The sequence below is a fragment of the Hyperoodon ampullatus genome, assembly GCF_949752795.1.
Source record: "Hyperoodon ampullatus genome assembly, chromosome: 3".
NCBI lineage: Eukaryota > Metazoa > Chordata > Mammalia > Artiodactyla > Ziphiidae > Hyperoodon > Hyperoodon ampullatus.
In genome coordinates, this window is record NC_136916.1 from 89,212,813 (window position 1) to 89,225,825 (window position 13,013).

The window sequence follows — 13,013 nt, forward strand, 5'->3', positions numbered from 1 at the left end:
GGTGTGTGTGGAATGTGGGGCATGGCTGGTGTGAGATGGGACCTGAGCCTGGCAGGCTGAGGCTCCACAGTGAGTCAAAGACCAAATCTCAAAGGAGGTGGGGCTCTATACTTCCTATTCCCCTCAGTGCCTGCATTCATTCATCCTTTCAACAAATATTTTTGAATGTGTTCAGTTTGCCAGGCACTGGTCTAGACTTTGGGGACATAACAGAGAAGAGACCAGACAAAAATTAGTCTGACAGTAAATGGAAGAAGTGATTAAAATAAATAGTGCTGAATGTTAAAGAGAAAAGCAGAGCAGGAAAGTGAAATGTAGAATGTAGGCTTGCAGTTTAGAGAGAGTGGCCAGGGAAGGCCTCAGTGAGAATATGCTATCTGCCAGGTGTGGGATTGGGGGTGGAGGGCATGTAACCAAACTTGAAAGAAGTGATATTTGGGAGAAAGGCATTCCAGGCCGAGGGCACAGCAAGCACGCAGGTCCTGAGGTGCAAACTCACCTGTAAGAAGGCTGGTGTGGTCTAAACAGAGTGACAGAGAGGGGTGCATAGTTGTAGGAGATGCGGCCACAGAGGCAAGGGGTGAGGGTTGCAGTTGTAGGGCCTTATAAGCTTTTGTAAGGACAGTGGCTTTTCCACTGAGTGAAATGGGAAACCATTGGAATATTTTGATAAGAGGATTGACATGCTCTATCTCATTTAACAGGATTGCTTGGGCTGCTATTTTGAAATGAGACAGAAGAGGATCAAGGCCCAACGCAGGAAGACCCTTTAGGAGGCTACTCCGTGATCCAGGTGAGAGATGATGGAAGTAGCACGTATCAGGGAGGTAGCAGTGGAAATGATGAGAAATGGTTAGATTCTGGATATACTCTGAAGCCACTAGAATTTGCTGATGGGTCAGATGAGAAGTGAGGGAGAGAAGTCAAGGATGACTGCAAGATTTACGGCAAGGATGGGGTTGCCATTTACTGAGATTTGGAAGAATACTAAAAGAGCAGCTTCGGGAAGGAAGATCAAGAGCTCAGTTTGGGACACGTTAACTCCAGGGTGCACAAGTAATACTTTTTAAAATAGAACTTATTTTGAAAATGTTCCTGTGAACATTACGAAATTATAGAACTGGTGATCATCTCTCTCCAGTGTGCTGGTTGCGTTAGTTTAATATCTTTCAAGACCTGTTATTGCTTACTTCTCTGAACTTCTCACCTTCCCGGAGAATATTTCTACCACGTCTTTGTTGGGAGAAGTACAACAGGAAAATTAGAAAATCTAAGTATATAACTGCTTTGGAAATAACAACAGAAAAGTCTGTATGTGAAATATCTCCTTTTCCTGATCTCTTGGGCATCCAAAAGAGCAGATGAATTGAATTTGAAAGTTGAAGAAAGCCACCAGCTTTGGGGAAAGAGCTGCATCAGAACAGAGGCCCAGCTTTGGCCCCCAGGGCTCTGCAGCTGAGTCCACAGCTTGGCAGTTGCCATGTCTTCCTCTAAAAAGCTGACTGCTTAGCTTTGGCCTCAGGCAACCCTGTGCTGAGAGATCTTCCAGGCAGAGAAAGAGAGCCCAGGCTCCTTGCTCCAGATGTCATTGCTTGTCACCTGCCCTGAAGTGATGACACTCATAACCTAGATCTTGGCCTTAACCTCTGATTTCTCCTGCATCCCTCATCTTGAACTGCCCAACCTGAAAAAACACTCTTAAGTCTCACACAAGAGCTCCATACACTCTGCTTCACTGCAGGGTCATTCCATGTAAATTAGTTTTCCAGGTAACTGAAGCTTAGCTGTCCTTTGATGTTAACCATATGAAGGAAAATTTTTCTGAGGCTGAACTGTAAACATTCTTGCTTTCTTAACCAGGGCACCTAGAACAAAATTGAACTTTTCTGACGTTAAGCTGTCTCCTCACAACTTGATGATGCCCTCAGGCTCTAGTGAGGTAGGTAGAGTCTGTGCCTACTACACTTAACAACCTCAAACTGCTGTGTATTTGAGGCTTGTATTTTCTTTTTTAAAATGTTTTTGTTGTTTTGCTGCATCATCCCTGCTGTCATTGCTAGTTACTGCTTGATTATTTGGATGCTTCACAGGCCATTTTTAACTTATTATCTGATTCTGAGCTTGGGTCTTAGTAGCTAAAATATGATCTTCAGAAATGCAAGATAGCATTTGTGGTGGACAGAATTGTAAGGTGGCCCCTTCGTGTTCACACCCTGTGTAATCTCCTCCCCTTGAATCTGATCAGGACTTATGAGTATGATGGGATGGCCACTCCAGTGATTAGGTTACCTATATGTTTGGCAAAGGTGAAGGGACTTTGATTATGTAAAGTCCCATAATCATTTGACTTTAATTTAATCAGAAGGAAGATTGACCCAGGTGGGCCTGACTTAAGCAGGCAAGCCCTTTAAAAGATGATCTAGAGGTTAAGAGGTTTTCTCTCCTGTTGGCTTTGAAGAAGTAAACTACCATGGATTCTATAGCAGCAAGAAAATTAATTTGGCCAAAAACCACATGAGCTTGGAAGAGGACCCTGAGCCTCAGATAAGAACACAGCCCTCAGCAACACCTTGACTGCAGTGCTGTGAAACCCTGAGCAGAAAATCCAGCTTAAGCTATGTCTGTACTCTCAACCCATGGAAACTGTGAGATAATAAATGGGTATTGTTTTATGCTGGTACGTTTGTGATAATTTATTATGAAGCAATAGAAAATTAATACAGTATCCTATTTGGATTTTGTATTTAAAAGGGTAAAAACATACTGCACTTGCAATGCATGGGTTCATACAGACTTAATCACATTATTATAATTACCCCATCCTACTATGCATAAAGCAATTCTGAGTTTTATTCAGCTCAGGAAATAAAACTCCAGAACCTATTAAGATTATGCTTGTCCATTCCTGAGCTTCAGCAAATAAAATATGCAGGGCTGTAGTGGAAATCCAACTCAATATTTCTCTTCTCTACTAATTTTTCTACCCAGGAGAGAATCATAAATTAGGAAAAAAAAGATCTCATGTTTAAAAAAAAACTCAAATGGAACAAAACTAAACTTATCAGTGGCTGAGTGGTGGGGTCAACTTTTTCTACATGATATTTTAGTTACCTATGTTATAAGTAAGTGCAAAAAATTATCATGATGGTATAATATCTCTTATATTTTTGAGCGTTTTATAAAACTTTAAAAAGTTTATTTCATACGACCTTCACAATATATGTCACTTCAAACACGAATTAACAACTAAACACAGCCTAGCAGGCTAGTAGTTTGTTTATTTATATATTCAATTTTTAAAATATTGTTTTTGAGTAATTATTATTGGTGCATAGTAAAAATCAAATCTCTCTTTCATAGCCACCTTCATTAATCTTATTTTCCTCTCCAGAGTCAACTCTTACTGGTTTCTTGTGCATTTTTCTAGAGGTATTCTCTGCAGTTACAAATAAATATTCAAACATGATGTGTTAATTTTAGTAATTTATATTTTACCAGAAATTGATATATTTCACTGGAATTTAATAATTTACTGGAATAAAGTTTTAAAGGGTGTTCTTCTCCATAGTTGTACTCATAATTCCTTGCTCATTTGTAAATTTGTATATTTATATTTTATCCTTCGACATTCCTTTTTTTTTTAAGTGATAGCAACAAACAGCACTTGAGCTTATCAGTTGTACTGTTTTTGTCTGTCCTGGTCTAACATTTAGTTAAGTACTTACCATAAAGTGCTCAGTCAGGTACTGTGCTCTGCTTTTAATACACACGATCTCATTTCCCTGCAACAACCCTCCAGGGTAGATCTTTTAATAATGCTCATTTTACGTATGAGAAAATGGATTCTGCAGGAGGCCAGGTAATGAGCCTTCCACTAGTAAGGGGGGAAACTGAGACTCAACCCCTGTCTTTCTGACTCCAGAACCTCAGCTTTTAATTCTACTTCCCTGCTTTTCTTCCTTAATGTCTTCTTCATGCTTTCCTTTAATTATCTTGCACAGTTTCTAACTTCTTGAGTTGACCATAACTTTCATTTTTCGTATTTATTAATAAATCCATTTATAGATATAAATCTATCTTTGAGCCTGCTTTATCAGCATAAACTATGTTTTGTTATGTGGAATTCTCAATGTCATTTTTGCTAAATAGTCAAAATGTGTTATTTCTTTCTTTTTTGACATGAGATATTTAGAATTTTATTTTCCCAGTGAGTAAGATTTCTCATGTTGTTGTTTATATATTTGTAAGTAATATTAGTTTTATTGTATTGTGATAAAAGCGTAATATTTCTACATTTTAGAATTTACTGAGTTATCTAATATATAATTTGTTTTCAAAAACATTCTATAGATCTCTAAAAGACAGTGAGTGTAGTGTTTGTAAGTGAGCACTATGGTACCTATTAAATCAATTTTTTTAAAAATGTAGTTTGAATTTTCCTATACTTGATCTGTCAAAGGTAGAGATAAAGGTGAGCTGTTTCCTAAGAAAATTGACTTTCTTAGTGACTCTCTCCTCGCTTCCAACGATTCTTGTGTTATTTATGTCAATATGATGTTATTTATTTAGATAAATCTCCATTATTATCATAGCTGTATTATGGCTATATATCTTTTATAAATATAAAAAATTATGCTCTCTTATCCCTCCTAATTCTTTTAAACTTTGAAATTAAAATTGCCAACTCTATTCTTTTTGTTTGAATGTTTCTATGTATTTTTTTATTCTTTTGTTTTTAGCCTTTTGGATATATAATTTAGAATATTATGCTAGCAGATCAAATAGAGTTTGATTTTATTTATTTTTTTTATTAAATTTGAGAGTCTGTTAAAAAAGATAAACACACTTATTTTCTGTTTATTTCTTGTATGTTTGAATGTCTTTTATTCTATTGTATGATTTCTCTTTTTTTAAATGATAATTTTTTTCTGACATTTTGGGATTATTTTTTCCTTGTTTTTATGTTCTTTATGCATCAGAATTTACATACAATGTTTTAAATTCTGTTAGGAGACAAATTTAAGCTATTAAAAAACTGTACTCAAACCTAGAATTATCAAAATTATTAAAGCCAATGACAAAATAGTGTCCACTGGCTTTCTCTTGTGAGAAATACTGAGTCACTAGTGCTCCTCCTGGCACTGAGGATCTGTCCTGTGAAAAAACAGACATAAAAAGAGTGGAAAGGTGAAAAGAAGAGTGGGACTTTGAAGTGGAACCAAATTTATTTCACTTATCTTTTCCTTTTTTTATATGCACAAGAATGGTATGTGATTTAAAATTCTGTACCTACATAAGCCTAAAAAAAGGCATCTCAATATAACAAAATGCCAAGTGTTAGGATATTATGTCATAATTTAAATAGCAGAAATTTTTCTTCCTTAGTGGGACCTAAAATAGTGTGTTTAGAATGGTGTCATAGATGAGATGAAATATTATATATTCTTTTTGAAAACCCTTTTCTGCATTAAGAAAAGGGAGACTGAGATGGTTCTTTTCAGCATCAAAAATCCTAAAGAAGTAAGACTGACCAACACACCTTCTCTGGAGAGGAGATTTTGCCTGTAGACCAGGGCTGCCATGCTCTGGGGCAGCTGGTGGCCCCGTGGGAATACCTGGGTCAGATGCTGGGCCCTGATCACTCTTGGCTTGACCTCTTGGCTCTTACTGCAACTCATGGGGATGCCCTGATCTGTCAGCAACTGGGACATCTGAGTCACACCCAAAGAGGAATTTCTCCTGTTCTCCCCCTGGGAGTCCAGACAGATTTCATCCTTATGTCAACACGTCCCCTACATCTCTGCAGAGGAAAACATTAGAAATATCTAGGTGGACTGGCTCCAGGTGACCTGTGCAGCAATATCCAGCCAGCAAGGATCCTGTGGATGCTAAGTTTGACAACCAGCAGATGTGCTGATCTTCTGTGAATGACACAGGGACCTTCACCACATCACCTGGTTATCGTTACAATCCTCCTATTTAATTTTAGCTGAAGGCCTGGTTGATATCGACTTGCAGTGCCAGTTTAGGAATGCAGCAGCCTAAGAACAGTGAGACCCAGGGACAAGATCGACCATCTCTGAGTTTTCTTCCCTGTACAGTATTAGGAGAATTGTGCATCGAGGGCTGATTTTCTCTTTGGCTCAGCCTCTATTGGTGGCACATATCTTTCTGGTGCCTTTCAAGGACACCTACGAGATGCTCCACTGCAATACCCATGTCCGTCCGCTTTGAGTGTTCACCAAGCATACCATTTGGCCTCTCCGGGCAGCCATTTCTGAATATTCTCAGTATCCAACAAAAGGGATCCCACCCAGTGCTGCACTCTGTCTGTCGTACCTTCAGCTTCTTACCTTCACCTGCACACTTGGGGGAGGAGTTAGTGGAATTCTCCCAGCAACTATTTCCTGTGACATGTTGGATTTTTCTCAGGAGCATTTGTTGCAAGCTGACCTTTTCTAGCTTTCATCAATCTCATCCCATGTAAACTCCAGCTTGATTGTATTTCTAAAAATGTTATCATGTGAATGGCATCCTTCCTTAGTTTCCTGCCATGATGCAGAACTTTCCTATTTGTATTCTCTTTGGTCATTTCAGAAAGGATCTGATAGGCAATGGAGAAAGAGACATAGATGCCTTTGCTCTAGTTGTGTGTTTTGTTTTTAACAGAAATCTGGTCATCTTGCATTTAGAGTGTCTGCAGGATATACAAAGAGAAACACCATGAAAATTAGTGATTGAATATATGGATCTGAGACTTAGGGGAGCTCTGTGTTAGAAATATAAATTTGGGAGGCATCAGCCCATGGTGGGAGTCAAGTCACAGGAACAGGGAAGACTGCCTAAAGCAGGAGTTCCAAAATCTTGTGGATCATCAGAATATACAGATTCCTTGGTCCTTCTCCCGTAGAGTCTAATTTAGTAGGCTTATGATTGTCCTCAAGAATCTATCATCTTTTTTTTTAAAGCTTCCATTGAAAGAGCTCTAAACTTGAGTATTGAAGGAAGAAATTGTAAGGCAATGCTCCCAGTGTGGCCTTCCTTACATAAGAAAGCTTTACGTCTATATGTACCTGGCTATGTTGTAGGGATGGTGGCAGGGTCATCAACTGAAAAAGTGATGAAGATTTTGAAAAGTCATTGTGAGAAAAGGGTAGGGACGCTGATGAGACACATGTACAAAGTGAGGGGACAGAGAAAGCTGGACATCAGTGAATGTGTAACCTTCTCCTTCTTGCTCAACACCCTGAGTATAGACATGGAGATAGTAGGAGGTCAGGTTAATAGAGTTGGGTATATCAAAGGACAAGGACAGGACACTGAGCACTGCAAAAATCTGTTGGCATTTGACCATAGCCCCCATCCTTTCGATTTTCTGCTACCTTAACCTATATTCCCAATACAGCTGCTCTTGACCTCAAGATCACCAGTCCCTTACTACCACCCATCCCCGTTTTTCTCGGTCCACGTTCTCCTCCTTTGTTAACCTGGAACCCAAGGGACATCCCTTCAGTCACTCTTTTGCCAGTAACCCTCAAAATATTAAATAACTAGTTTAAGGTAATACCACTAATAAATGGTGAGACTGAGACTTGAACTTAGGCCAGTCTGAGTGTTTGTTTGTTTGTTTTTTGACCAGTACTTTTTATGACCCCTGCAGTTGTCATGGTGATAGCCCACCCAGACCCTGTTTAATGAAGGACTTATTGCCGTAGCATCTGGGAGTGCTGTCAGCAGACAGACTTCAGCTGTCAGGCCCTTTGGTATGCCTCACCTGCAGAGAGTTGCCTCATCCAAGTTCACATTCCTTCCTGGGCCACCCACCTCCAATGACTGATAAATGTGGGAGTATAAAGTCCTGGCCCTCTCAGCCCTTCTTGGGACTACTCTGAAGGGACATTCTATCTCCAGAGCTCCCTGTGATGTCACTGAGACTGTCCTTGGGACTGCATCACACCTCACCTTTCCCTCACCCTGCCACAGGTGTTGATCCCAAGGGCACTCCTTAATAAACATGCTCCACGCTAAACTCTCTCCGAGTCTGTTTCCTAAGGGACCTAACATAACAGCTTCTTCAAGAAACGAGAGCCAGAATTTCCTGTTATAGAAGTCATATGACTTTTCACCTTTTCCAGAGACCCTATCAAGTGTTTTAGGGAAGTGTCAGATCCAGATGAAACCGGGTGCTCCTTGCCCTGGTCACCAGGATGGCATCTAGCCATTTGGATTTCAGGTACATAGGGCTCAAGAGAGAGGGCTAATCCAGGCCTGAGTTAAGTCCAATGGTGTCAGATTTGGAATAGGGATATCCTGGTGCTTAAGCTTTGCTATTTCCCTTTTCCCTCCCTAGTCATCCTTCTGAGGCCAGAGTCTGGCCTGGAAGACTAATATTGAATCCCAGCTTTAAACAACCTGCAGATGAGGCAACCGATTGAAAATTTCAGGCTCACATCTGATACACCATTGCACTGTGATTTTTAAAGAAGATGTTGGGGGTAGGAGTTTATTAAGTAATTAATTTATTTTTGCTGTGTTGGGTCTTCATTTCTGTGCGAGCGCTTTCTCTAGTTGTGGCAAGTGGGGGCCACTCTTCATCGCGGTGCACGGGCCTCTCACTATCACGGCCTCTCGTTGTGGGGCACAGGCTCAGTAGTTGTGGCTCACAGGCCCAGTCGCTCTGTGGCATGTGGGATTCTCCCAGACCAGGGCTCTAACCCGTGTCCCCTGCATTAGCAGGCAGATTCTCAACCACTGTGCCACCAGGGAAGCCCTGCACTGTGATTTTAGTGACTGAAAGGTAAAAACATGACCTAGGCCAGAGCAAACGAATTTGAGTGGTTTTATTTCAGGTTGATTTTTCCCCTCCTATTTTATCAGTTAGAATAAACAGTCATAATATGTCAGGAAAAAAAATAAGCAAGCCATCCATCAGAAGAAAAATTTTGGTTGTTTTTTAATATGATTAAGTATTATAGGAACACTAACAAATGAAAAAAATCGATACTTGTATATTCCAAATTTGCAAGTTTCTCCACTTCACATTTTAATTATTCTTTTAAATCTATACAATCACTGTATAAAGTAACTAAATATATGATTCAGGATATATTTCTTTATAACAGTTAGAAAATGTGTGGTATTTGGTTTTCAATTAAACATCTATGAAGACTTCATCTGTGCTACCCACTTAATTAGAAAAAAAATATGCAAAGTAATACCATGCTGGAAATGTCTAAATAGGGAAAGCAACTAAAATTTATATATTAAGGATGGAATATATTTCATTTAATTGGAATATATGTTGCCTCCTAATCCAGCTAATATATTTTTCAATCAGCCCCAAATTGAAGCCGTATGTTATCAGCGATCGCTCAGATCACTCTAAGTGTATAATCTGTGTTATATTAAATAACCTCATTTAGGTAACTGCTTTAAACATTGTGTAGAAGCAAGTACTTCTTAAAGGTTTCAGTTATTGATTTTCAAATCTTCTTTGTAGGTATAAGCTTCTCAGAAGGCCAAGCATAATCACGTTTCCTGCCCAGTTGGTCTTTTCCTTTGATAACCACCCATGGTTACTAAACCAGCCTGTCAGTAGGCATTTAATGAGAAACTGCTGGGGGCTGAAGCCTCTACCAGGGCCTAGAAGCAAACAGAAGATTAGGTGTGCCTGGAAAAGCTTACAAGAAGTTGGTGGTTTTCATGGGCATAAGCCAGCATGGGTTTGCTTAATCTTCTTGTTTTTCAACAGAAATGACAAGATGTTTTTCTAGGGGTAGCATTGGCTTTGACACCCCCTTAAGCTGATAAAAAAAATAGCTCCTATTAAGTAATAATTTAAAAAATGACAACGTTTACTTGGTCTCCAGAGGTTTGCATATCCACAGATCAGATTTATAACATGAAGTACTGGAACATGTCTCCTACTTATTCATACATTAAGTTAAAATGTGTTCTAATCCTTTATCTTTTAAGAATAAAATGTCAGGACATTTTTGTGATTTCCTCTAACTAGTAAGACAGGAGGGAGGTTCTTTGTGAGGATTTCCAACCAAGCCATGTACAACCAATCTGATATAGATCCTTTTCTTGCCACTGGAAGGCTCCTGACAGCATGGAAGAAAAATAAAGAACAAACGTGACAATTAGTACAGGCAGTAACATCACTAGCTATCTGAACTGTGTAATAACAAGTGGCCTGAACCTTTTATGTGCCTCCCCGACAAAATGAAAGCATGGAAATTATTTTGAATACAGATATTAAATTGATATACTTCTCAGATAATATAAATATCTACAAACCAGAAAAATAGGCTTGGGCATTGTAGGGTAGAGGCAAAGCATAAGTATAATAAATTTTCACTCTTTAAATAGAAAATGTGATCAACCAATACCTCTCCCCATTTTTGGAAAAAATGACTTTTCCTAATGGTTTAAAGCTCTTATATTTGGGAGAAACAGCTGTTTGAGCCCTACCACCCGATTCAGGAGAACAATCTATGTCTTAAATGGATAGTCCTCCAGTGTAGACCTTGTTTGAAGACATACTTACCTTTGTACATAGGAGTCAGTTCATGAGGTATAAATGTGAAATTGTTGGTTTTCATGTTTAGCAATGAATCTTTAGGTAAACATTCATATTTTCAGCAGGTACACCCCTAACATTTGTGGAGTGGAGGGCAAAGAGTGGAAATGGAAAAGCCCACTCCTTTTTCTCCTGCCCTGGCCTCTTCCCGCATGGTAAAGAGCCTTGCAAACATGCTATGGACTCCATACCTCAGGAGCAGCTATCTAGGGAAGGGGCCTGGGAACCTTGGTAGCCAACTTGGGGCTAATTAGGCAGGGAATTCCAGGGAATTCCCTGGAACCTGGGAGGAGCCAGGGTTCTAGATGGGCATGCACTATGCCCCTGGCCCTTTGGGTGGGGAACACCTGGTGGAAAGTCCAAATGGAGCCCTCAAAAGCCCATGGGCCTCAATTGTCAGTGTCTCAGGGTGGCCTTTATTTTCCCTCGCTGCCTAAAATCCCACATGTTCCAAATTTAACTTTCCACCTGAATAGTTGTGAGCTTTTAAATTCACAACTAAGGTTTCTCTGTAACAATCTTAAATGTCTGCAATGATACTTACAGGACTATGAGATTAGCAGCCCTTGAGTGCTCCTGTAAGAGTTCATTCAGTCGAACTTGGCGGTAACTCTGTGGACAACATTCAGATTTTGTTGAGGGCAGTTTTCCCAGAATTATGAATGAGAATTTATCTTCTTACCTCAAATTATGGACAAGTAGAAAAACCTCATTTAAAAAAATTACAGTTATTTCATTCAAGTTTGGAAACTTAACAGTGTTTTTAAAACTCATGGGAAATTTTAGAAACATAAAGAATAAGACCATTGTGCTATAGTGGCTTATTAAATTCTAGAAGAAAAAAGTAAGCAATATGGATAACGGTAAAAAGAAGATAAGAATGGCCAGTGCTGGGGAACAGGTTTGCAGCTGAAGAAAACTAACCTAATCTTGATACTAATTTGACATCCTAAGAACATAGGTTATACCCTAGTCTATCTTTATTTAAGCTCTTTGATTTTTACCGGCACAGGGGACTGGTTTCAATGAAATAGTCACCAAAAGACACATTTGGAAAAATAACTACATTAACTGTTTTGCAGTCATGAGAGTAATATTTATTATTACATTTCACTGGTTCAGAAACCAAGGTTTAGATAAGTGATTTGCTCAATTATATGAAAACTTTTTGTTAGAACTGGGAAGTTTATCACACACAGAGCTTATGATTCTTAGCTCAGTATTTTTCCACTAAATTTGAAAGGCTTTTAGTATCTCCTGCTCTAATTTGTTCCAACTTCAGCTCCTAATATAATTTATTTAAATTTTGTAGTTTAGAGGTTCTTGTGGTCCTTTTCCTTGAACGTCTAATCCAATTCAGATGTCAATTCTTCTGCCTTATTTTTATGTCCCTGCCCTTTTCATCATCCTCACTATTGCAACTTCATTCAGCTCAGGCCATTAGGATAACTCCCATTTTATTGGGTTCTCTAGAAGAGCCCACCATTTTACATCCGTCCTACAAGATGTGCTGGATCCAACTTTCATATTCATTGCTCCAATTACATATTTTCTCAGATCCCTATGTTAGTTTTTATAGCTAACTTTATCAGGTTAAAATTCTTTGTTATTGTCTCAAACTGTGAGTCAATCTATATTTACTTTTCATATGTATTGACTTAAATTATTTTAGACTGGTGGGTCTGTCTCCTGTTCTATAAAATTAAATTGGAAAGAAGACTTCACAATATGTATCAATAACCTATTTTTAACCTAAAAATTGATTTTATACTGAAAAATGAAAACAGTTTTCTAAATCCTCATATTCAATAATATGATTGAAAAAGCACTTGAAATATGGAGAAACCCTGGATCTTGAATAATGAAATTCTGTAATAGATACATTAATTTTTGATCTTTAAATCAACCACAGTTTTCTTTTTCAGCTAGTTAGATAGCAAAGTAAAGATTAAGGGAGGCAAGTCCTTACCTTTTCCTTGACTGCTTCCAGTTCTGCATCTGTAATTTTCCACGGAGTTTCTCTCTTTAATTTCTCAGCAGTTGTTAAATCTTTGCAGCTTTCATGGAGACGATATGGTTCAATCATTTCTTCAAAGAATTTCCAGCTGAAATTGGAATTATAAAAGAGGCCTCACAGTGGGAAACCAACTCATTATTTCACAGATACTCTAGGTATGACTAGCTCTGCTGGCTACAGAATCAGAGCTGAATGTCATGCAAATCTTTTAAGAATTATCTTTGCAGGGGACTTTCTGTGAGTAAAACCATGGCTCTAGTAGTGCCTCCCTATCCAGGGAAAGGCCTTAACGTGTGTGAGGCCTTGATAGCCTACTAGGCATTAGATCCTCAATATAAATACGCAAACACACAGATAGTAATTATTCTGCAAATACACGTTCTACATAATAGAGTCAAAGACACAGTTGTA

General features: G+C 38.7%; 1 protein-coding gene and 1 long non-coding RNA gene across 4 annotated transcripts in view; one reads left to right on the forward strand and one right to left on the reverse strand.

The window, feature by feature from the left end:
* The window catches only part of LOC307050002, an 84,361-nt gene that overhangs the window by 18,024 nt on the left and 53,324 nt on the right, over positions 1-13,013 (forward strand). The window contains exons 2-3 of the long non-coding RNA XR_013810776.1: positions 705-793; positions 1,861-1,939. This is a non-coding gene — a long non-coding RNA (uncharacterized lncRNA). The remainder of the gene's footprint in view (positions 1-704; positions 794-1,860; positions 1,940-13,013) is intronic.
* The window catches only part of SLC12A1 (solute carrier family 12 member 1), a gene marked incomplete at both ends in the record, with an annotated part of 90,466 nt that continues 87,423 nt past the window's right edge, over positions 9,971-13,013 (reverse strand). For all 3 annotated transcript variants that reach the window (XM_079699738.1, XM_079699737.1, XM_079699739.1), the window contains 3 exons: positions 9,971-10,106; positions 11,130-11,197; positions 12,555-12,690. In XM_079699738.1, coding sequence (XP_079555864.1) covers positions 9,971-10,106; positions 11,130-11,197; positions 12,555-12,690 — 340 coding nt within the window. The remainder of the gene's footprint in view (positions 10,107-11,129; positions 11,198-12,554; positions 12,691-13,013) is intronic.